Below are 23,097 nucleotides of genomic sequence, written 5' to 3' on the forward strand. Positions count from 1 at the left end.
CCCTGTAGACACGTTAGAAAATTCAGAAAGTAAGAAAATTTAGTAAGTACAGAGGGGTTCAAAATGATAGCACACACCACCTTTCCTATTCATCTTCGTGAAGTGAGCAGCTGCCAACAGTTTGAGTACTTTCCGGAAAATAGATGCCTATATTAACAAGTGTAGATTTCTAAAGGTTTATGATTCTTTTCCTCCGTCCCACTCTGTCGCCCAGGCTGGAGTGCGGTGGCGTGATCTCCGCTCACTGCAAGCTCCATCTCCCGGGTTCACGCCATTCTCCTGCCTCAGCCTCCCAAGTAGTTGGGACTACAGGCGCCGGCCACTATGCCCGGCTAATTTCTTTGTATTTTTAGTAGAGAATGGATTTCACCGTGTTAGCCAGGATGGTCTCAATCTCTGGACCTTGTGATCCACCCACCTTGGCCTCCCAAAGTGCTGGGATTACAGGTGTGAGCCACCTTGCCCGGCCAGGTTTAAGATTCTTTTAAGTTTTATTTTTCTTTGGCCCTTGACTCAGGATAATGATTAAAACAAAAAAGACAAAAAACCAAAAATATTATGTGCTCTTCGGAAAAAAAATTTCAAATGGATACAAGAAGCTTATAATATAAGAGCCTAAGCCTTTTTTTTTTTTGAGAAGGAGTTTCATTCTTGCCCCCCCCCGACTGGAGTGCAGTGGCGTGATCCCAGCTCACTGCAACCTCCGCCTCCTGGGTTCAACTGATTCTCCTACTTCAGCCTCTCGAGTAGCTGGGACTACAGGCATGTGCCACCACGCCTGGCTAATTTTTTTTTTTTTTTTTGAGACGGAGTTTCGCTCTTGTTGCCCGGGCTGGAGTGCAGTGGCACAATCTTGCCTCACTGCAACCTCCGCCTTCTGGTTTCAAGCGATTCTCTTGCCTCAGTCTCCTGAGTAGGGGGGGATTACAGGTGCCTGCTACCACGCCCGGCTAATTTTTATATTTTTATTAGAGACAGGGTTTTGCCATGTTGGACAGGCTGGTCTCAAACTCCTGACATCAGGTGATCCACTTGCCTCGGCTTCCCAAAGTGCTGGGATTACAGGTGTGAGCCACCGTGCCCAGCTGAGCCTAACCCTCTTTTTACTTCCCTGCATTACCCAAAGAGATCCATTGTAAACAGTTTGGCTTTTTAGACTTTGCTAATATATACATATAAAGCAATTTTGTCTTTTTTTTTTTTTTTTGAGACAGGGTCTCACTCTGTCGTCCAGGCTGGAGTGCAGTGGTGCCATCACGGCTCACTGAAACCTCTGCCTCCCAGGTTCAAGCGATTCTTGTGCCTTAGCCTCCCATGTAGCTGGGATCACAGGCATGTGCCATCATGGCCTAGCTAATTTTTGTATTTTTAGTAGAGACAGGGTTTTGCCACGTTGCCCAAGCTGGTCTTGAATTCCCGAGCCCAAGTGATCTTCCTGCCTCGGCCTCCCAAAATTGGGATTGGGATTACAGGCGTGAGCCACTGCGCCCCACGTGTTTTTATAGAGATGGGGTTTCGCCATGTTGGCCAGGCTTGTCTCTAACACCTGGGTTCAAGCAGTCCACCTGCCTCGGCTTCCCAGAGTGCTGAATTACAGGCATGAGCCACTGTGCCTGGTCTGTATTTACTTTTGAGAGGAATTTAATAGAAATGATTTAGGAGTGTAAATGGGATAATGGTTTACTGCTTATGGAATGGCCTTAGGGGGACATTTGTGGAGTGTTCTTACACCCGACTGGGATTAGACTAGATTGGAATTTCACAGCAAAATAGTCTTGCAGACAAAAAGTTTAGCTTTTTCTTTGTGGAGTCCTGGAGTGAGTGGGCGCAAGAGGGGGGCTGAGGCTTCACTTCCGTCTTGGAGGAAGTTTGTCGTTGGGAGCAGTCTTATCTTGATTGACCCTGGTGCAGTCACTGAGAAACTGAGGCATTTTCCAAAACCAAGTTGATCATTTGAGGGGCAGAGTTTGCAGAGAACTTTCAGGAGGCTTTGGGTATGGTGGGAAAAACACTGCACTCAGGACTGGGGGATTGGAGTTCCTGGGGCTAACTCTTCCCCTCACTGGGTCCTCAGGTTTCCTTTACCCTTAGATATGGGATTGGGCTAACTGGTTTCTAGGGCCCTTTCCAGTGGGAAGAGCTTGAGCTGCTGTTTTGCCTGAAGTGCAGTCCTTGCCTTCCAGGAGCTTGCAGTCTGGTTTAATGAGAGTGTTCATTTCAGCTCCTTTCCTCCCCCTGCAGTGAGAGGATATTGTCTGCTGCGCTTGAGAAGGTAAATGCTAAGAAATGGCAGCAATCAACCCCTCTTACAGTGCCACTTCACCACCTGGAGACAACCTTTGCCTTAGCCACAATCACTTTCCCTTTGGTAGAACCACCACTGATTTATAATTTGCCAAATGTTTCATGTACGAAAGTGCCCTTGGAACAGCCCTTTCAATTCTGTTTTGTTTTTTTTTCCAGGTTGATTCCAAAGATAGTTCTCATAACTCCACAAACTCTGAATTTGCAGCTGAAGCTGAGGGTCAGAATGATACAATTGAGGAACCCAACAAGGTCCAGAAAAGGAAGAGGGATAGACTTCGAGACCAGGGCTCCACAATGATCTACCTGAAGGCTATCCAGGGCATCCTGGGGAAATCGATGCCAAAAAGGAAGGGAGAGGCTGCCATTCGGGCAAAACCAAGCACAGCAGAGCGTCCCAGCCGTGGAGAAGGACCAGCCAGGAGTGAAGGACCAGCCAAGACTGCAGAAGGAGCAGCCAGGAGTGTCACAGTCACCACTGCTCAGAAGGAGAAAGACTCAACCCCAGAGATCAGCGTGGAGGAGGACAAGACTGTGCCAGAGAAGAGCAGCTTCTACGACAGGAGAGTAGTTATAGACCCTCAGGAGGAACCCAGTGAGGAGCCCCTTGGGGACCGAAGGACAGTCATTGACAAATGCTCTCCACCGCTAGAGTTCTTGGATGATGCTGACTCTCATTTAGAAATCCAAAAGGTGAGTAAAGCTCACACCAGGCATCTGACTTTTTAGTTCTCTTGATGAAATGTGTTCCATCTTTCTAGTTCGATCCTAAGTGTTACTGGTTAAAAACAGTACTTTACGTAACCAGGCCTCCAAGAAACAAATTGATGGTTTTCTTCTAACATACTTTTCAGATTTTCAGTTATTAATAAATGTAAACTGAGTTTTTTTTTTTTTTTTTTTTAAGGATTTATATGTTACGATGTGGGTTTAGCTGCTGTGTAAAAGGCCAAAGTAACAGTGGCTTAAGTTTGACTTAAGAAGGATGGCTTCATCACGTCAGAGATACTGGTGCCTTTTGTCTTGATTCTCTATCACCCCTCAACACAGTGTCCATCTCTTGGTGTGAAATGGGTACTCTGATAGGATGCAGGGTTTGTTAATGTGGGCATTCTGGCCAGTGGGAAGCGGAGAAGAGGAAAGTGTATTCCTTCCTTGTTAAGAGCTTGGCTCAAGAGTTGCACACGGTATATCTGCTATTGACAAGAGTGGGGAAACCTGGTTGACACCTAGCTGCAAGGGAATCTGGAAAATCAGCCTTCATCTAGGCAGACTTATACCTTGATAACCAGAGAAGAAGGGAAGGATGTCATTGGAGGGATACTAGTGATTTTTAACATAGCTTATAATTGAGGGGCAGCATTCTTCCATCTTTTTGGTTGTTGTTGTTGAGACAGAGTCTTGCTCTGTTGCCCAGGCTGGAGTGCAATGGCGTGATCTTGGCTCACTGCAACCTTCGCCTTCCAATTTCAAGCAATTCTCCTGCCTCAGCCTCCCGAGTAGCTGGGATTACAGGTGTGCGCCACCAAGCCCGGCTAATTTTTGTATTTTTAGTAGAGATGGGATTTCTCCATGTCGGTCAGGCTGGTCTCAAACTCCTGACCTTGTGATCCACCTGCCTTGGCCTCCCAAAGTGGCGGGATTGCAGGCATGAGCCACTGTGCCTGGCCGCATTCCTTCATCTTACTCGTCTCCACCTATCCTTTATTACTGCTCCACAGGCAGCTTCTCATCTTTTAGCTCTTTCTTCTAGTACTTACCCTATGTTTCTAAATAATCTTTACTGTTGATCAGTTTTACAGTTTTAGATGTCTGAGAACTTCTTGCTTGGGAGATGAGAATTTAGTTCTCTGTACCTCCTTCAGAAGCACCCACACCCAGGGATACATTAGCTTCCCCTTTTTGCAGCCTCCCTGTGTGGCTTGAATACCTTTTGGATTAAGTCTGTTTAAGATTGGTTACTGCCATGTTCACAGCTGAGTCGCTTTGTATACTACGATCACATTTTCTTTCTTGTAAAACTTCATTTTCCTTAAAGTTCATCATTACTTTGTTTTTCCTTTGGTTTTCCTTGTACCTTTCACTAATTAATCTCCAAACTGTGAGAGCCATAAAATCCTTCTCAATATGGTCAAAGTAAGGAATCTGTTCCTTTTTTTTTTTTTTTTTGGCTTGGAGGCATACGTCTTCAGCCATCTGTCGTCCTGCTCTGCTCTGCTCTGGTCTGGACTGCTTGCCCTTAGGCCAGCTGGCAGCTGTCTCTCTGGAGCCTCCTTCACATTTCTCCCGGATCGAGTCTTCTGCTACCTATAACTCTGTGTCTTCTCATGTTCTTCTTCCTTGGTTTACTCTCACATTTTGGTGGAATACTTTTTCTAGTAGCTTCTTGAGAAAGGGTACATGGAGAAATTTTTTTGGAAAACGTTTGTCTGAGATTGCCTTTTTTTTGACCTGGAAAAGATGTTCCCAATATATTGTTAAGTGAAAAAAGCAGGTTACAAAACGGTATGCACAATATGAGCCCATTTTTATAAAAATATACATATTTAGCAAAGTAAACGGACAAATGATGTTTATCAAAATATTAACATTGGTTCTTTTAACATAGTGGGATGATTGTTGATTTTGCTTAACTACTCCCCCATTTTTTCCTATTTGAATTTACTATAATGAAGATTGCTTTTTAAATGGATAGTAGGAGATGAGGGCATTATTAACCTCTGATTAGCCCAAATATACTCCTAACGGTCCTTCTGGCAAAGTAAATGTTTCTATTCAGCCTATATCTGGGAAATTGCTTCTACCTTACAAATTTGAGTGTCCTTCAAAGATGATATTCACTCCAACTTCCTTTTAGGCAAACTATACAATAGCAATTTTTGATATTTAAAAACTTAAAAAACATCCCTCAACTTAATACCAAAAAGAATAGATGAGAAAATACAAATCCTCACTTTTCAAAAAGAAACAATCCAAGTACATACTACTAAATTATACAAAGTTACGTTATGTAAGTTTAGTTTATTGCAGAGATGAAGACAACACACTAGAAGTTGGCAGCTTCTATTTCACACCGTTCACAGCACTCACTCGGTTCTCCATTTCATTCACTCACCCATGCAAAAGGTCTGTACACGCAATGACGTCTGATGTTTCTTGGTTTCCATAGCATAACAGGAAACTTGACATTTCAATTAAAAAGGTAAAATGAAGACATTTACCATCAGACTATAAAATTCCTCTTCTGTAAGAGGATACTGTAGTACTTGAAGATATGATTTGAAACAAAATCATGTACCAAATGAAAGGGGCACCACTTCAAGAGCACTAGGACTACATTAAACTTAAATGTATTCCAGCGTTCTTAAAAATGTGACTCAAAACCACATCTAATCTTAAAAAAGCTCCAATAACTAAAACTACATTAACAGGCACGATGAACAGTGTAAACACTGTTAACGGGCACCAAGTTTAACAGGGCAGATGATATTTGCTTCTGCATTCACACTTACTCAATTACATTTTTTAAAAAAATGATGCTGCTTAAACTATTAATGTTTTACAAAAAAAAAATAATTTTAATAAATACAGCAAATGCTAGAAATCTAGCTAGGTTATCATGCAAGGTATAACCAAGACAAACAAATTTATAATAAAGGCACTTGCATTCAAAATGAACTCTACGCTTATATTTTATTAAAAGGGCAAACATCATGAATTAACCCAGCTGCTTACTTGAATTACAAAAGTAACATGATTCAATATGAAAATAAGAAACTGTCTACAAATCTCTGACAGTAATAAATTGCAATGTGCAATGCATACAGGAGTCATACAGAGCAACAAACTCTCGTACAAAACAAAAGTATTTTAATACCTTTAAAATCCAAATTTTTATTTAAAATCATTCATGAAAAAGATTCTCAAGTCAGAATTAACACCTCAATTAGTCAAGCATCAGGAAACTACACTGCAGCTATTAATATACAAAAATACATCTTTTCACCGTCTTTCCTTCTGATGCCTCTGTTCCAGAATCATACAGACTCTCATTTCTCTACACTCCCCATTCCATCATTTCTTCAGATCGTGAAAACTGAATTTGCTGAACACCAGAAATCTGTTGATACGATGTTGTGTAAACCATAACATTTTGTTGTTGACTGTCTGTGGTTATTAAGCCAGCTGGTAACTGGTTAGTAAATGCCTCCTCTGTAAGCTCTTCACTTAGTCCATCTGTAGCTGTGACTGCTCCACCAATTCCCTTTTCTCCTTTCATAGCCTTTCTGAATTTCTGAAGGTATGATTTCAGAGGTTTCACCTAACTGTCAAAGCCTAAGGTAGACATAGCAAAGAGAATATCTTCTCCATTGATTGTTTTTCGCTTCTCTTGATGGCACCTTTCGCTTGCCTCAGATGTTCTATAAAGCTGAGGAACTCACTCACACACTCTTGAACACATTCTTTGGCATCTTTTGTAATCTTTCCCGTTTGAGGGATAGCATTTTTCATTATCCTAGCCACATTTGCTATTGGAAGATATACATCTTGTTCTCTGAAACTTTCTTTTGAACCATTTGTGTCCTCATGATCATTCATGCTGTCCTCAGTATCATCATGAGGGTATATAACATAATGACTTCCTCCAATATAGTCTACAGAGATTCCTAGTTGAGAAGCATCTGTTGTAGAACTATCACCATCCATTGTCATGAAATACTGTCAGAACTGTGTTGTCAGTGGTGCTGAAGAACACCTGTCTAAAAAGGTGTCTAATCTTTGTGATTTCAACCTCCAATGCAGCCCTGGTTGGCTCCTGTCTCCCGAGATTGCCTTTATTTTACCTTTAACTTTGATTGCAAGCTTGCCTGGTTTCGGAATTCTAGGTTGAAAATCATTTTGTTCGGAATTTTGAAGGCATTGCTCCTTTTCTTCTGGGCCTTTTTTTTTTTGAGATGGAGTCTCGCTTTGTCTTGCCCAGGCTGGAGTGCAGTGGTATGATCTTGGCTCACTACAGCCTCCACCTCCCAGATTCAAGTGATTCTCCTGTCTCAGCCTCCCGAGTAGTTGGGATTATAGGCGCATGCCACCACACCTGGCTAATTTTGTATTTTTAGTAGAGACAGAGTTTCTTCATGTTGGCCAAGACTGGTCTCGAACCCCTGACCTAAGGTGATCCACCTACCTAGGCTTCCCAAAGTACTGGGATTACATGTGTGAGCTACCTTGCCTGACCTCTTCTGGTTTTCTTGATGTCTGAAGCTATTCTGGTTCCTTGGTGTATGATTGTTTTTGTCTGTACATATATATATATATATATTTTTTTTTTTTTTTGCTGTGAGACAGAGTCTTGCTCTGTCGGCCAGGCTGGAGTCCAGGGGCACGATCTCAGCTCACTGCAATCTTCGCCTCCTAGGTTCAAGCGATTCTCCTGCCTTAGCCTCCTGAGTAGCTGGGATTACAGGCGTGTGCGACCACACCCGGCTAATTTTTGTATTTTTAGTAGAGATGGGGTTTCACCATGTTGGTGAGGCTGGTCTTGAACTCGTGACCTTGTGATCTGCCTGCCTCGGCCTCCCAAAGTGCTGGGATTACAGGTGTGAGCCACCATGGGTTTTTCAGGACTGGTCCTCTAATTTTATTGCCTTTCTCCTTGTTTCTAGCCAATTTCTTGCTTTACTTTGTAGGAGATTTCCTTTTCTTTATCTTCCAACCCAGCTGTTTTATTTAGTTTTACTTTCTGCTGTCATGCTTTTATTATCCAAGAAGATGATTATTATCATCTTCTGTTACCTCTTTTAGGAATTCATGGTAGTTTTTTGGCTTGGTTTTAGTTTTCTTTAAGTTGGTTCTTTCTGTTTCTTTTGATTTCTTCTGTGTTAGAGGCTGTCTTCACATGTCTGGTAATCTTTGATTGTCTGTGATCGAGAATGGGAGGATTTAAAAGCTATTTGGAAGCTCTGAGCGCAAAGACTTTGAGCTTTGCTTTGGGATGATCTGGAGAGCATAACCCTCCTCCCTTCGCCATGTCACTGCTTTTAGGAAAAGTGCTGGAATTACAGGCATGAGCCCCACGCCCAGCCTAAATTAAAAGTTTTGGCCAGGCGCGGTGGCTCATGCCTGTAATCCAAGCACTTTGGGAGGCCGAGGCAGGTGGATCACCTGAAGTCAGAAGATCGAGACCAGCCTGACCAACATGGTGAAATCCCGTCTCTACTAAAAATACAAAAATTAGCCAGGCATGGTGGTCCATGCCTGTAATTCCAGCTGCTCAGGAGGCTGAAACAGGAGAATCGCTTGAACCCAGGAGGAGGAGGTGGCAGTGAGCTAAGATCACACCACTGCATTCCAGCCTGGGCCACAGAGTGAGACTCTGTCTCAAAAAGAGAAAAAAGAAAAAAAGAATTAGCAGCAATGAAAAAACAAACAGAAACAAAACAAAACCACACACGGGAAAAAAAAGAAAAAGAGCAAAAAAAAAAAATCAACATAAACGTTAGAAGATACGTTAGTTAGAAGAAACGTTAGTTTCATCTGCAACTTCACCCTCACTTTGAGAGATGTGGTACCTCCAATTCCTGAGTCTTTCTGGGGTCCTGTAATCTGGTTCTGGGTTTTTTCTCACTGAAGGCTTAGGTTTTGGCCATCTGATCTCCTTGGCTGATAATCATGAGACGGGCGGATCATGAAGTCAAGAGATCGAGACTATTCTGGCTAACACGGTGAAACACCGTCTCTACTAAAAATACAACAAAATTACCTGGGCATGGTAGCGGGTGCCTGTAGTCCCAGCTACTCCGGAGGCTGAGGAAGGAGAATGGCGTGAACCAGAGAGGCGGAGCTTGCGGTGAGCCGACATCACGCCACTGCACTCCAGCCTGGGCGACAGAGCAAGACTCTGTCTCAAAAAAAAAAAAAGTTTTTGTCACCCAGGTTGGAGTGCAGTGGCATGATCATAGCTCATTGCACCTTTATTTTTCTGTGGTCCCCTTGGTTTAACTTTTCCAAGCATCAACTTTTGTCTTTTGCTGGGTGGGGAAAGGGCAGGCCATCTGCACAGGGTGGGAGCAGGGGTCTGGAGATCTTGACAGACTTCAACTAATCTCCTATTTTCATCTGCAACTTCACCCTCACTTTGAGAGACGTGGTACCTCCAATTCCTGAGTCTTTCTGGGGTCTTGTAGTCTGGTTCTGGGTTTTTTCTCACTGAAGGCTTAGGTTTTGGCCATCTGATCGCCTTGGCTGATAATCATTAACCCATCTGTTTTCTATGCTCTGTTTTCTGTGAATAATATCCTATTCTCATTTAATTTGCTTTGCTGTTCATTTTGTGTGCTTTCTCCTTGTAGGTTTATATCTTTTCAAATATATTTCGTGTAACTTTAGAAGGGTTTTTGGGTGGGTAGGACAAAAACTATATGTGCTATTATATATAATTGGAAATTCCCACATAAAGTCGGTTTGTAAGGTATTTTCCTCCCAAATATGTAATGGATGTGTTTTCTGTCTAATGTAGATTATCTTACTTGGTTGCCTCAAATTCCATTGTGTGGATGAATTTTCTAAAGTTATACCCAAACTTCTATTTATGAGACTGGATGACATTTAGGTTTTCTCTTACGTATCTATTTGGAGATAGCACAGTGTGGTAAGTGAGCATGTGAGTGTTGGGATCAGATCATTTGGGTTTAAATCTCGGCCCTGCCACTCAAATTAGGATCTTGAGAAAGTCTGCCTCTTGGAGCCCCAGTTTCTTCCTGTGTGTAAAATGGGCTAGCTTTTCAAATGTTACCACTTGTAAAAAGCTAATACAGGGTCAGATGCATTCTGGGTTTACAGCCTCTGTTGCAGCTATTCAACTATGAGTGAAAATGGCCATAGACAACATACAAGTGAACGGGTCAGACTGTATTCCAATAAAACTTTATTTACACAAGCAGGCAGTGTATTGATTGGGTACCTGTGGGCTACAGCATGGGGAACCCTGAATTAATACATGATTCCTCTTTGCTTAGTGCCCAGTAATAGGTGCTCAATAAATGTAACTTTAAATTTTACCATACAGGCTTAAACCTAAGGCAGTCTTTTTTTTTTTTTTTTTTTTTGAGGCAGAGTCTTGCTTTAGCACCCAGGTTGGAGTATAGTGGCTCACTGCAACTTCTGCCTGCCAGGTTCAAGTGATTCTCACGTCTCAGCCTCCTGAACAGCTGGGATTACAGACGTGTACAACCACATTTCGCTAGTTTTTTGTGTTTTTAGTAGAGCTGGGGTTTTGCCATGTTGCCCAGGCTGGTCTAGAACTCCTCAGCTCAAGTGATCTGCCTGCTTTGGCCTCCCAAAGTGCTGGGATTACAGGTGTGAGCCACCGTGCCCAGCCAAGGCAGTCTTGAATGTAGACAGTCTCCTATTTGCCCCCGACAAAAGAAAATCTGAAAACATTTTCTTGACCAACTTGACTCTAGAAACCTTTCAAGGATTTAGATGACATAATTATTATGTCTGTTTATGGTATATGTTTCTAGTTACATATGCATTTTTGAAACTGCTTTTTTCCTTACTTTGCCATTTTCCTATCCACTCAGTGATTGTTTTCCTGTTTGTTTCATGATTGTTTTGGTTCATTTGAAGAGGATCCAAATGAGAACTGTATGTGGCAATTTTTAAATGTGTCAAGTCTCTTTGTCTCTATAGATTCTTCTTTCTCCACCTCCAAGATGTTGTAATTTATTTGTTGTAAAAAATGGGGTCATGTATCTCGTTTTTGCTGATGAGAATATAGCACTTTTTGAATCTGTGTATTGTTCTTGGAAATTTTGTTCCAAGTTGCAGATAGTCATCATACCACATTGAGGCAGTCTGTTTCCATTTTTCCTCGAGGTGTGTTTTTGGGATTGCCATAATGTGACCACCTCCAGTTATTTTGCAGAGATGTTAATGATGTGTTACTGTATATGATAAACACTTTGACTTTCAGGCGCATGTATACAAAAGTAGACTTGTTTTTTTTTTTATTTTTTATTTTTTTTGAGACCGAGTCTGGCTCTGTGGCCCAGGCTGGAGTGCAGTGGCGCGATCTCAGCTCACTGCAAGCTCCAGCTCCCGGGTTCACGCCATTCTCCTGCCTCAGCCTCCTGAGTAGCTGGGACTACAGGCGCCTGCCACCACGCCCGGCTAATTTTTTGTATTTTTAGTAGAGATGGGGTTTCACCTTGTTGGCCAGGATGGTCTCGATCTCCTGACCTCATGATCCGCCCGTCTCGGCCTCCCAAAGTGCTGGGATTACAGGCTTGAGCCACCGCGCCCGGCCTATCAAAAGTAGACTTGTAATTCCAGTATGTCTCACTAGAAAATTCAGCAGGAGGAGTGAGGTTCCAAGATGGCTGAATAGGAACAGTAGGGGCCGACTGACACCTCATGCGGCCGGGTGCCCCTCTCAGACGAAGCTTCCAGAGGAACGATCAGGCAGCAACATTTGCTGTTCTGCAATATTTGCTGTTCTGCAGCCTCTGCTGGTGAGACCCAGGCAAACAGGGTCTGGAGTGGACCTCCAGCAAACTCCAACAGACCTGCAGCTGAGGGTCCTGACTGTTAGAAGGAAAACTAACAGAAAGGACGTCCACACCAAAACCCTATCTGTATGTCACCATCATCAAAGACCAAAGGTAGACAAAACCACAAAGATGGGAAGAAACCAGAGCAGAAAAGCTGAAAATTCTAAAAATCAGAGTGCCTCTTCTCCTCCAAAGGAACGCAGCTCCTCGCCAGCAACAGAACAAAGCTGGACAGAGAATGACTTTTTGAGAGAAGAAGGCTTCGGACGATCAAACTTCTCCAAGCTAAAGGAGGATGTTCGAACCCATTGCAAAGAAGCTAAAAACCTTGAAAAAAGATTAGACGAATGACTAACTAGAATAACCAGTATAGAGAAGTCCTTAAATGACTTGATGGAGCTGAAAACCATAACACGAGAACTACGTGATGCGTGCACAAGCTTTAGTAGCCGATTCGAGCAACTGGAAGAAAGGGTATCAGTGATTGAAGATCAAATGAATGAAATGAAGTGAGAAGAGAAGTTTAGAGAAAAAAGAGTAAAAAGAAATGAACAGAGCCTCCAAGAAATATGAGACTATGTGAAAATACCAAATCTACGTCTGATTGGTGTACCTGAAAGTGATGGGGAGAATGGAACCAAGTTAGAAAACACCGTTCAGGATATCCAGGAAAACTTCCCCAACCTAGCAAGGCAGGCCAACATTCAAATTCAGGAAATACAGAGAACACCACAAAGATACTCCTTGAGAAGAGCAACTCCAAGACACGTAATTGTCAGATTCACCAAAGTTGAAATGAAAGAAAAAATGTTAAGGGCAGCCAGAGAGAAAGGTCGGATTATCCACAAAGGGAAGCCCATCAGACTAACAGCAGATCTCTCGGCAGAAACTCTACAAGCCAGAAGAGAGTGGGGGCCAATATTCAACATTCTTAAAGAAAAGAATTTTCAACCCAGAATTTCATATCCAGCCAAACTAAGCTTCATAAGTGAAGGAGAAATAAAATCCTTTACAGACAAGCAAATGCTGAGAGATTTTGTCACCACCAGGCCTGCCTTACAAGAGCTCCTGAAGGAAGCACTAAACACGGAAAGGAACAACCAGTACCAGCCACTGCAAAAACATGCCAAATTGTAAAGACCATCCATGCTAGGAAGAAACTGCATCAATTAATGAGCAAAATAACCAGCTAACATCATAATGACAGGATCACATTCACATATAACAATATTAACCTTAAATGTAAATGGGCTAAATGCTCCAATTAAAAGACACAGACTGGCAAATTGGATAAAGAGTCAAGACCCATCAGTGTGCTGTATTCAGGAGACCTATCTCACGTGTAGAGACACACATAGGCTCAAAATAAAGGGATGGAGGAAGATCTATCAAGCAAATGGAAAACAAACAAACAAAAAAAGCAGGGGTTGCAATCCTAGTCTCTGATAAAACAGACTTTAAACCAACAAAGATCAAAAGAGACAAGGCCATTACATAATGGTAAAGAGATCAATTCAACAAGTACAGCTAACTATTCTAAATATATATACACCCAATACAGAAACACCCAGATTCATAAAGCAAGTTCTTAGAGACCTACAAAGAGACTTAGACTCCCACACGGCAATAATGGGAGACTTTAACACCCCACTGTCAACATTAGACAGATCAATGAGATAGAAAGCTAACAAGGATATCCAGGAATTGAACACAGCTCTGCACTAAGCAGACCTAATAGACATCTATGGAACTCTGCACCCCAAATCAACAGAATATACATTCTTTTCAGTACCACATCGCACTTACTCCAAAATTGACCACATAGTTGGAAGTAAAACACTCTTCAGCAAATGTAAAAGAACAGAAATTATAACAAACTGTCTCTCAGACCACAGTGCAATCAAACTAGAACTCAGGATTAAGAAACTCACTCAAAGCCTTTCAACTACATGGAAACTGAACAAACCTGCTCCTGAATGACTACCGGGTGCATAATGAAATGAAGGCAGAAATAAAGATGTTCTTTGAAACCAATGAGAACAAAGACACAACAAACCAGAATCTCTGGGACACATTTAAAGCAGTGTGTAGAGGGAAATTTATAGCACTAAATGCCCACAAGAGAAAGCAGGAAAGATCTAAAATTGACACCCTAACATCACAATTAAAAGAACTAGAGAAGCAAGAGCAAACACATTCAAAAACTAGCAGAAGGCAAGAAATAACTAAGATCAGAGCAGAACTGAAGGAGTTGGAGACACAAAAAACCCTTCAAAAAATCAACGAATCCAGGAGCTGGTTTTTTGAAACAATCAACAAAATTGATAGACCGCTGGCAAGACTAATAAAGAATAAAAGAGAGAAGAATCAGATAGACGCAATAAAAAATGATAAAGAGTTTATCACCACTGTTCCCACAGAAATACTGACTACCATCAGAGAATACTATCAACACCTCTACGCAAATAAACTAGAAAATCTAGAAGAAATGGATAAATTCCTGGACACATACACCCTCCCAAGACTAAACCAGGAAGAAGTTGAATCCCTGAATAGACCAATAACAGGCTCTGAAATTGAGGCAATAGTTAATAGCCTACCAACCAAAAAAAGTCCAGGACCAGATGGATTCACAACCGAGTTCTACTGTAGGTACAAGGAGGAGCTGGTACCATTCCTTCTGAAACTATTCTAATCGATAGAAAAAGAGGCAATCCTCCTTAACTCATTTTATGAGGCCAGCATCATCCTGATACCAAAACCTGGCAGAGACACAACAAAAAGAATTTTAGACCCATATCCCTGATGAACAGCGATGCAAAAATCCTCAATAAAATACTGGCAAACCAAATCCAGCAGCACATCAAAAAGCTTATCCACCGTGATCAAGTGGACTTCATCCCTGGGATGCAAGGCTGGTTCAACATGTGCAAATCAATAAACGTAATCCATCATAAAAACAGAACCAAAGACAAAAACTGCATGATTATCTCAATAGATACAGAAAAGGCCTTTGACAAAATTCAGCAGCCCTTCATGCTAAAAACTCTCAATGAATTAGGTATTGATGGGACGTATCTCAAAATAATAAGAGCTATTTATGACAAACCCACAGCCAATATCATACTGAATGGGCAAAAACTGGAAGCATTCCCTTTGAAAACTGGCACAAGACAGGGATGCCCTCTCTCACCACTCCTATTCAACATAGTGTTGGAAGTTCTGGTCAAGGCAATCAGGCAGGAGAAAGAAACAAAGGGCCGGGCGCGGTGGCTCAAGCCTATAATCCCAGCACTTTGGGAGGCCAAGGTGGGCGGATCACGACGTCAGGAGATCGAGACCATCCTGGCTAACCCGGTGAAACCCCGTCTCTACTAAAAAAAAGTACAAAAAAACTAGCTGGGCGAGGTGGCGGGCGCCTGTAGTCCCAGCTGCTCGGGAGGCTGAGGCAGGAGAATGGCGTGAACCTGGGAGGCGGAGCTTGCAGTGAGCTGAGATCCGGCCACTGCACTCCAGCCTGGGCGACAGAGCGAGACTCCGTCTCAAAAAAAAAAAAAAAAGGCCGGGCGCGGTGGCTCAAGCCTGTAATCCCAGTACTTTGGGAGGCCGAGGCGGGTGGATCACGAAGTCAGGAGATCGAGACCATCCTGGCTAACATGGTGAAACCCCGTCTCTACTAAAAATACAAAAAACTAGCCGGGCGTGGTGGCGGGCGCCTGTAGTCCCAGCTGCTCGGGAGGCTGAGGCAGGAGAATGGCGTAAACCCGGGAGGCGGAGCTTGCAGTGAGCCGAGATCGCGCCACTGCACTCCAGCCTGGGTGACACAGCGAGACTCTGTCTCAAAAAAAAAAAAAAAAAAAAAAAAAAGAAACAAAGGGTATTCAATTAGGAAAAGAGGAAGTCAAATTGTCCCTGTTTGCAGATGACACGATTGTATACTTAGAAAACCCCATTGTCTCAGCCCAAAATCTCCTTAAGCTGATAAGCAACTTCAGCAAAGTCTTAGGATACAAAATCAATGTACAAAAATCACAAGCATTCCTATACATCAATAACAGAAAAACAGAGAGCCAAATAATGAGTGAACTCCCATTCACAATTGCTTCAAGGAGAATAAAATATCTAGGAATCCAACTTACAAGGGATGTGAAGGAACTCTTCAAGGAGAACTACAAACCACTGCTCAATGAAATAAAATAGGACACAAACAGATGGAAGAACATTCTATGCCCATGGATAGGAAGAATCAGTATCATGAAAATGGCCATACTGCCCAAGGTAACTTATAGATTCAGTGCCATCCCCATCAAGCTACCAATGACTTTCTTCACAGAATTGGAAATAACTACTTTAAAGTTCATATGGAGCCAAAAAAGAGCCCTCATTGCCAAGACAATCCTAAGCCAAAAGAACACAGCTGGAGGCATCACGCTACCTGACTTCAAACTATACTACAAGGCTACAGTAACCAAAACAGCATGGTACGGGTAACAAAACAGAGATATAGACCAATGGAACAGAACAGAGCCCTCAGAAATAATACCACATATCTATAACCATCTGATCTTTGACAAACCTGACAACAATCAGAAATGGGGAAAGGATCCCCTATTTAATAAATGGTGCTGGGAAAACTGGCTAGCCTATGTAGAAAGCTGAAACTGGATCCCTTCCTTATACCTTATACAAAAATTAATTCAAGTTCGATTAAAGACTTAAATGTTAGACCTAAAACCATAAAAACCCTAGAAGAAAACCTAGGCAATACCATTCAGGACATAGGCATGGGCAAGTACTTCATGTCTAAAACACCAAAAGCAATGGCAGCAAAAGCCAAAACTGACAAATGGGATCTAATTAAACTAATGAGGTTCTGCACATCAAAGGAAACTACCATCACAGTGAACAGGCAGCCTACAGAATGGGAGAAAATTTTTGCAATCTCCCCATCTGACAAAGGGCTAATATCCGGAATCTACAAAGAACTTAAACAAATTACAAGAAAAAACCCCATCAAAAAGTGGGCGAAGGATATGAACAGACACTTCTCAAAAGAAGATATTTATGCAGCCAACAGACACATGAAAAATGCTCATCATCACTGGCCATCGGAGAAATGCAAATCAAAACCACAATAAGATACCATCTCACACCAGTTAGAATGGCGATCATTAAAAAGTCAGGAACCAACAGGTTTTGGAGAGGATGTGGAGAAATAGGAACACTTTTACACTGTTGGTGGTACTGTAAACTAGTTCAACCATTGTAGAAGATAGCGTGGCGATTCCTTAAGGATCTAGAACTAGAAATACCATTTGACCCAGCCATCCCATTACTGGTATATACCCAAAGGATTATAAATCTTGCTGCTATAAAGACACATACACATGTATGTTTATTGCGGTACTATTCACAACAGCAAAGACTTGGAACCAACCCAGATGTCCATCCGTGATAGACTGGATTAAGAAAATGTGGCATATATACACCATGGAATATTGTGCAGCCATGAAAAAGAATGAGTTCATGTCCTTTGTAGGGACATGGATGAAGCTGGAAACCATCATTCTGAGCAAACTGTCGCAAGGACAGAAAACCAAACACCGCATGTTCTTACTCATAGGTGAGAATTGAACAATGAGAACACTTGGACACAGGAAGGGGAACATCACACAATGGAGCCTGTCGTGGGGTGGGGGGAGGGAGGGAGGGATAGCATTAGGAGATATACCTAATGTAAATGACGAGTTAATGGGTGCTGCACAGCAACATGGCACATGTATACATATGTAAGAAACCTGCACGTTGTGCACATGTACCCTAGAACTTAAGGTATAATAATAAATTAAAAAAAAAAAATTCAGCAGAAAAAAAAATCACAAAAACCTTGTCAAGCTTAGGCAAGACTGCAATTTTTTTTTTTTTTTTTTTTGAGACGGAGTCTCGCTCTGCCGCCCAGGCTGGAGTGCAGTGGCCGGATCTCAGCTCACTGAAAGCTCCGCCTCCCGGGTTCACGCCATTCTCCTGCCTCAGCCTCCCGAGTAGTTGGGACTACAGGCACCCGCCACCGCGCCCGGCTAGTTTTTTGTATATTTTTTAGTAGAGACGGGGTTTCACCGTGTTAGCCAGGATGGTCTCGATCTCCTGACCTCGTGATCTGCCCGTCTCGGCCTCCCAAAGTGCTGGGATTACAGGCTTGAGCCACCGCGCCCGGCCGAGACTGCAATTTTTTATTGTCTGAGTTGACAGAAATTTTCTGTTATAAGCAAGATAGTTTTTGAAGGGTTGTTCTCCCTTATAGATAAGTTTTTAAAGATTTTAGGAGAAATTGCAAACATTCAAAGTAAACAGAATAGTGTATTGAATCACCAGGTACCTATCACCCAGGTTCAAGAGTTCAGATTAAATTTAAAATGTGCTACATTTAAGTTAGCTTACATTTTAGAAAAGATTCGTGTTTGGATGTTTCTGCTATTCAAGCAGTAGCTGCAAGAAGTCTAAGGCAGGAAAGTGTAAAATGGGAAATGGGTAATTCATTTAAGTGTTGGTTACTAATACTTGTTTCCTGTTAGAGTGTAGATAGGGGTATGAAATATTAGTACAGGTAACATAAACAGTTTTTCCCATTTTAATCAGGTAATTAGCTAGAATGCTCTTTCGCTGTGAATGTTTATTATGTGAATTACATATACTCATAAAAATATTAAGAGAACTTTGTAAGGCCTCTTGCTCAAGCCTTCTGGCATTGGCAGGTGTAGATGGCTGCTTTAAGAAATGATGGCACTTAAGTTTTGTTTCCAGTGTGAATTGATATTGATGTGCATACTTTATTTCTGGAACCTGGTCTGCATCACAATTCCAGGGAGAATTAAATGCAGATTCCTTGGCCCCACCCTGGACCTATTGAATCACAATATCTCAGGGTGGAATGGGCTTTAAAAATCTGTTTTTAAAATGCTTCCCAGGTGATGGAGATGTGAAGCTAAGTTCAGGCACCATTTTTTCTACACATTAATTCAGCAAATATTCATGAGCACTTATTTTCTGCCAGGCACTGTTCTAGGTGTTTGCGAGATATCAGTGGAAAAAAAAAAAAATTCCTGACCTCGTGGAGCTTACCTTCTCTGGTTATTTCAGTTACGATTACTAGCTAGTAGCTTAAAATAGCTTTTCTTTTGCTCTCAGTACTGGGTCAGGAATTTGGAAAGGCCTAGACTGGGCAAGTCTTTCTTGGGGAGTCCCATGTAGTTTCTTTCAGATACTGGCCAGGGCTGTCGTCATCTGAGAGTGTGACTGGGCTGGACATCCGAGATGCTCACTTACATGGTGCACAGATGCTGGCTGTCAGCCAGGAAGTCAGCCAGGCTGTAAACTGGCACACCTACATGTGGCCTCTCTAGCAGGATGCCATTTGGGTGGCCGGACTTCTTACGTGGTGCTTGGTTTGCTCCAGAGTGAGCAAGTGAAGTGAACCAGATGGAAGCTACAAGGCCCTTCTGACCTGGCCTAGGAAGTTACACAGCTTCACTTCTGTTGCATTCTGTTGGCTATAAGTAAGTCTCTAGGTAGGTCCACATTAAGGAGAGGGGTCATAGACCCCACTCTCGATAGGGAGAAGGGTTAAATAATTTGGGGACACATTTAAAAACTGTCAGAATGGCCAGGTGTGGTGGCTTATGCCTGTAATTTCAGCACTTTGGGAGGCCAAGGCAGGAGGATTGCTTGAGTGCAGGAGTTTGAGACTAGCCTGGGCAATATAGGGAGACCCCCTACCTACAAGAAATTAGCCAGGTGTGGTGGTACGTGCCTGTAGTCCCAGCTACTTGGGTGGCTGAGGCAAGAGGATTACTTGAGCCCAGTAATTCAAGGCTTCAGTGAGTCGAGATCTCACCACCGCATTCCAGCCCGGGCAACAGAGCAAGACCCTGCCTGAAAAAAAATACAACCACCACAGCTGTTGTAGTTTTACATTTTGAATATATTGAGGACAGTGTTAGAGAGGAAAAGCTGGGTACTGCTTTTCTCTAAAATCTCCAATCCAGAGTGTGTTCTAGAGAGCAGTTTTTCTCAAGAGAAAGGGATGCAGGTAGAGCACTGCCTTTAGGAGTGGCATGGTCACAGGCCTATTCCCTGAACCCAATACAGCTGTTCACAGCAGTAACCGGGCTCAGTTCTGGACATTTCTGGAAATTATAAGGAAACCAGGTGACAGGGTGAGCTAATGAGCCAATGCAAAGCCATCACCATGGCCAGAAGAACAAGCCAGGGTTTATGTTCAGCTGGAATGACAGCCTGGGAGGCCATCTTCACATTGGAAAGCTAACCCACTGTTGTGTGCCTTCTTTTCTGCAGCATAAAGATAGGGAGGTGGTGATGGAGCACCCCTCTTCTGGAAGTGACTGGTCTGATGTTGAGGAGATCTCCACGGTCAGATTCTCTCAGGAGGAACCTGTCTCACTGAAACCTTCAGCCGTTCCAGAGCCTTCTTCCTTCACCACTGACTATGTCATGTACCCACCTCATTTGTACAGTAGTCCTTGGTGTGACTATGCCAGCTATTGGACCAGCAGCCCCAAGCCTTCTAGCTACCCCTCCACAGGCAGCAACAGCAACGATGCAGCCCAGGTTGGGAGGAGCAGCCGGAGCCGCCCGAGTGATTATTCCCCCAACTCTGCGGGGAGCGTCCAAAACACCTCCAGAGACATGGAGGCCTCAGAAGAAGGCTGGTCCCAGAATTCTCGTTCATTTCGCTTCTCCAGAAGCTCAGAAGAAAGAGAGGTGAAGGAGAAAAGAACTTTCCAAGAGGAGATGCCTCCACGTCCTTGTGGAGGGCACACATCCAGCTCCCTGCCAAAGAGCCACCTGGAGCCAAGCCTAGAGGAGGGCTTCATTGACACCCATTGTCACCTGGACATGCTCTATTCCAAGCTGTCTTTCCAAGGGACTTTTACAAAGTTCAGAAAAATTTACAGCAGCTCCTTCCCTAAGGAATTTCAGGGCTGCATCTCTGACTTCTGTGATCCTCGCACTCTTACAGATTGCCTATGGGAGGAGCTGTTGAAAGAGGATCTGGTCTGGGGGGCCTTTGGCTGTCACCCTCATTTTGCACGTTACTACAGTGAGAGTCAAGAAAGAAATCTTTTGCAAGCCTTAAGGCACCCCAAGGCTGTGGCATTTGGGGAAATGGGCTTGGATTACTCTTACAAGTGCAGCACGCCTGTCCCAGAACAGCACAAGGTAACAAGGCTCTCTTTTGTCTGCTTATAGTTTTAATTTTCCTTTAGTTGTTGAAGCCTGACAATAAGGGTTTATCTAATATTAGAACTAAATAATTTAGAATCCCTGAAAATGCAGTGTGCTTGCTGTCATCCAGACCATCTAGATGCCAATTTGTCAAATGCTTTACAAGCTATTTCTTACTGTTCAGTTTTATTTCTTACTGTTCAGCTTTGTGACTTCTTATAGATAATATCAATGTCAAAACATTTGTTTTCTTTCTTTTTTGGGAAGCAGTAAACTTTAGGTTTTCTTAATTTAGTTTTTGAGAGGGAGTCTTACTCTTTTGCCCAGGCTGTGGAGTGCAGTGGTGCAATCTCAGCTCACTGCAACCTCCACCTCCTGGGTTCAAGCTATTTTCCCGATAAGCCTCCTGGGTAGCTGGGATTACAGGTGTGAATCACCACACCCGGCTAATTTTTGTATTTTTAGTAGAGCCCACATTGGCCAGGCTAGTATCAAACTCCTGACCTCAGGTAATCCACCCGCCTCGGCCTCCCAAAGTGCTGGGATTATAGGCGTGAGCCACTTGTGCCTGGCCTGCTTTTTTTTTTTTTTTTTTTAAATGTACCCATTGTAGAATATTTGAAAAATAATAAAAAATGCATAATTTCTCATTCAACCAGGGATCATGGCTAATACTCTGTTAATATTATTTTCTTTCTTTTTTTTTTTTGGAGATAGAATTTCACTCTGTCACTCAGGCTGGAGTGCAGTGGCGTGATCTCGGCTCACTGCAGCCTCTGCCTCTGCCTCCTGGGTTTAAGCAATTCTCCTGCCTCAGCCTCCTGAGTAGCTGGGACTGTAGGCGTGTGCCACCTCACCTGGCTAATTTTTGTATGTTTAGTAAAGGTGGGGTTTCATCACGTTTGTTAGACTAGTGTTGAGCTCCTGACCTTGAGTAATCCACTTGCATTGGCCTCCAAAAAGTGCCGGAATTACAGGCCTGATCTGATGCGTGCAGCGCCTGTTAATATTTTTTTTCCTCCCAATATTTTTTGATCATGGTGTGTTGGCAGGGTAAGAGTTGTAGTATTTTAGAATTTTTCTTTTCTTTCTTTCTTTTTTTTTTTTCCAGAGATAAGGTCTTTGTTGCCCACACTGGAGTTCCGTGGTGCAGCCATAGCTCACTGCAGCCTCAACCTCCTGGACTCAAGTGATTCTCCCACCTCAGCCTCCCTAAGTAGCTGGGACTGCAGGTGCACACCACCATGCCTGACTAATTAAAAAACATTTTTTTTGAGATGGAGTCTTGCTATGTCACCCAGGCTGGAGGGCAGTGGTATGATCTCATCTCACTGCAACCTCCACCTCTTGGGTTCAAGTGATGCTCCTGGCTCAGCCTCCTGAGTAACTGGAATTATAGGCGCCTGCTACCACACTCGGCTAATTTTTTGTTTTTGAGACAGCGTTTTGCTCTCGTTGGCCAGACTGGAGTGTAATCGCATGATATCGGCTCATTGCAGCCTCCGGTTCCTGGGTTCAGGCAATTCTCCTGCCTCAACCTCCTGAGTAGCTGGGATTACAGACTCCCGCCACCACACCCAGCTAATTTTTTGTATTTACAGGATCACACCTGTAATCCCAGCACTTTAGGAGGCCAAGATGGGTGGATCACTTGAGGGCAGGAGTTTGAGACCACCTGGCCAACATGGTGAAACCCCATCTCTACTAAAAATACAAAAATTAGCTGGGTATGGCTGGGTGCGGTGGCTCATTCCTGTAATCCCAGCACTTTGGGAGGCCGAGGCAGGCGGATCACCTGAGGCCAGGAGTTGGAGACCAGCCTGGGCCAACATAGTGAAACCCCATCTCTACCAAAAAAAAAAAAAAGAAAAAAAATTAGCCGAGTGTGATGGCACATGCCTGGGGTCCCAGCTACTCAGGAGGCTGAGGCAGGAGGATTGCTTCAGCCTGGGAGGTTGAGGCTGCGGTGACCCATGATTATGCTCCAGCCAGGGCGACA

The 23,097-nt window shown here is 43.1% G+C and overlaps 1 protein-coding gene and 1 pseudogene across 2 annotated transcripts in view; one reads left to right on the forward strand and one right to left on the reverse strand.

Annotated features, from left to right (window-relative positions):
• Positions 1-23,097, forward strand: part of LOC105477693 (TatD DNase domain containing 2) — a 42,052-nt gene that overhangs the window by 10,412 nt on the left and 8,543 nt on the right. For both annotated transcript variants that reach the window (XR_011620234.1, XM_011734333.3), the window contains exons 3-4: positions 2,464-2,997; positions 20,208-21,092. Coding sequence is in view for 1 of the 2 variants with exons in the window: in XM_011734333.3 (XP_011732635.2) it covers positions 2,464-2,997; positions 20,208-21,092 (1,419 nt within the window). In the remaining variant the exon portion in view is untranslated. The remainder of the gene's footprint in view (positions 1-2,463; positions 2,998-20,207; positions 21,093-23,097) is intronic.
• On the reverse strand, positions 6,318-7,122 carry LOC105477692 (nuclear transcription factor Y subunit beta pseudogene; annotated as a pseudogene).

The sequence above is a fragment of the Macaca nemestrina genome, chromosome 2 (assembly GCF_043159975.1).
Source record: "Macaca nemestrina isolate mMacNem1 chromosome 2, mMacNem.hap1, whole genome shotgun sequence".
NCBI lineage: Eukaryota > Metazoa > Chordata > Mammalia > Primates > Cercopithecidae > Macaca > Macaca nemestrina.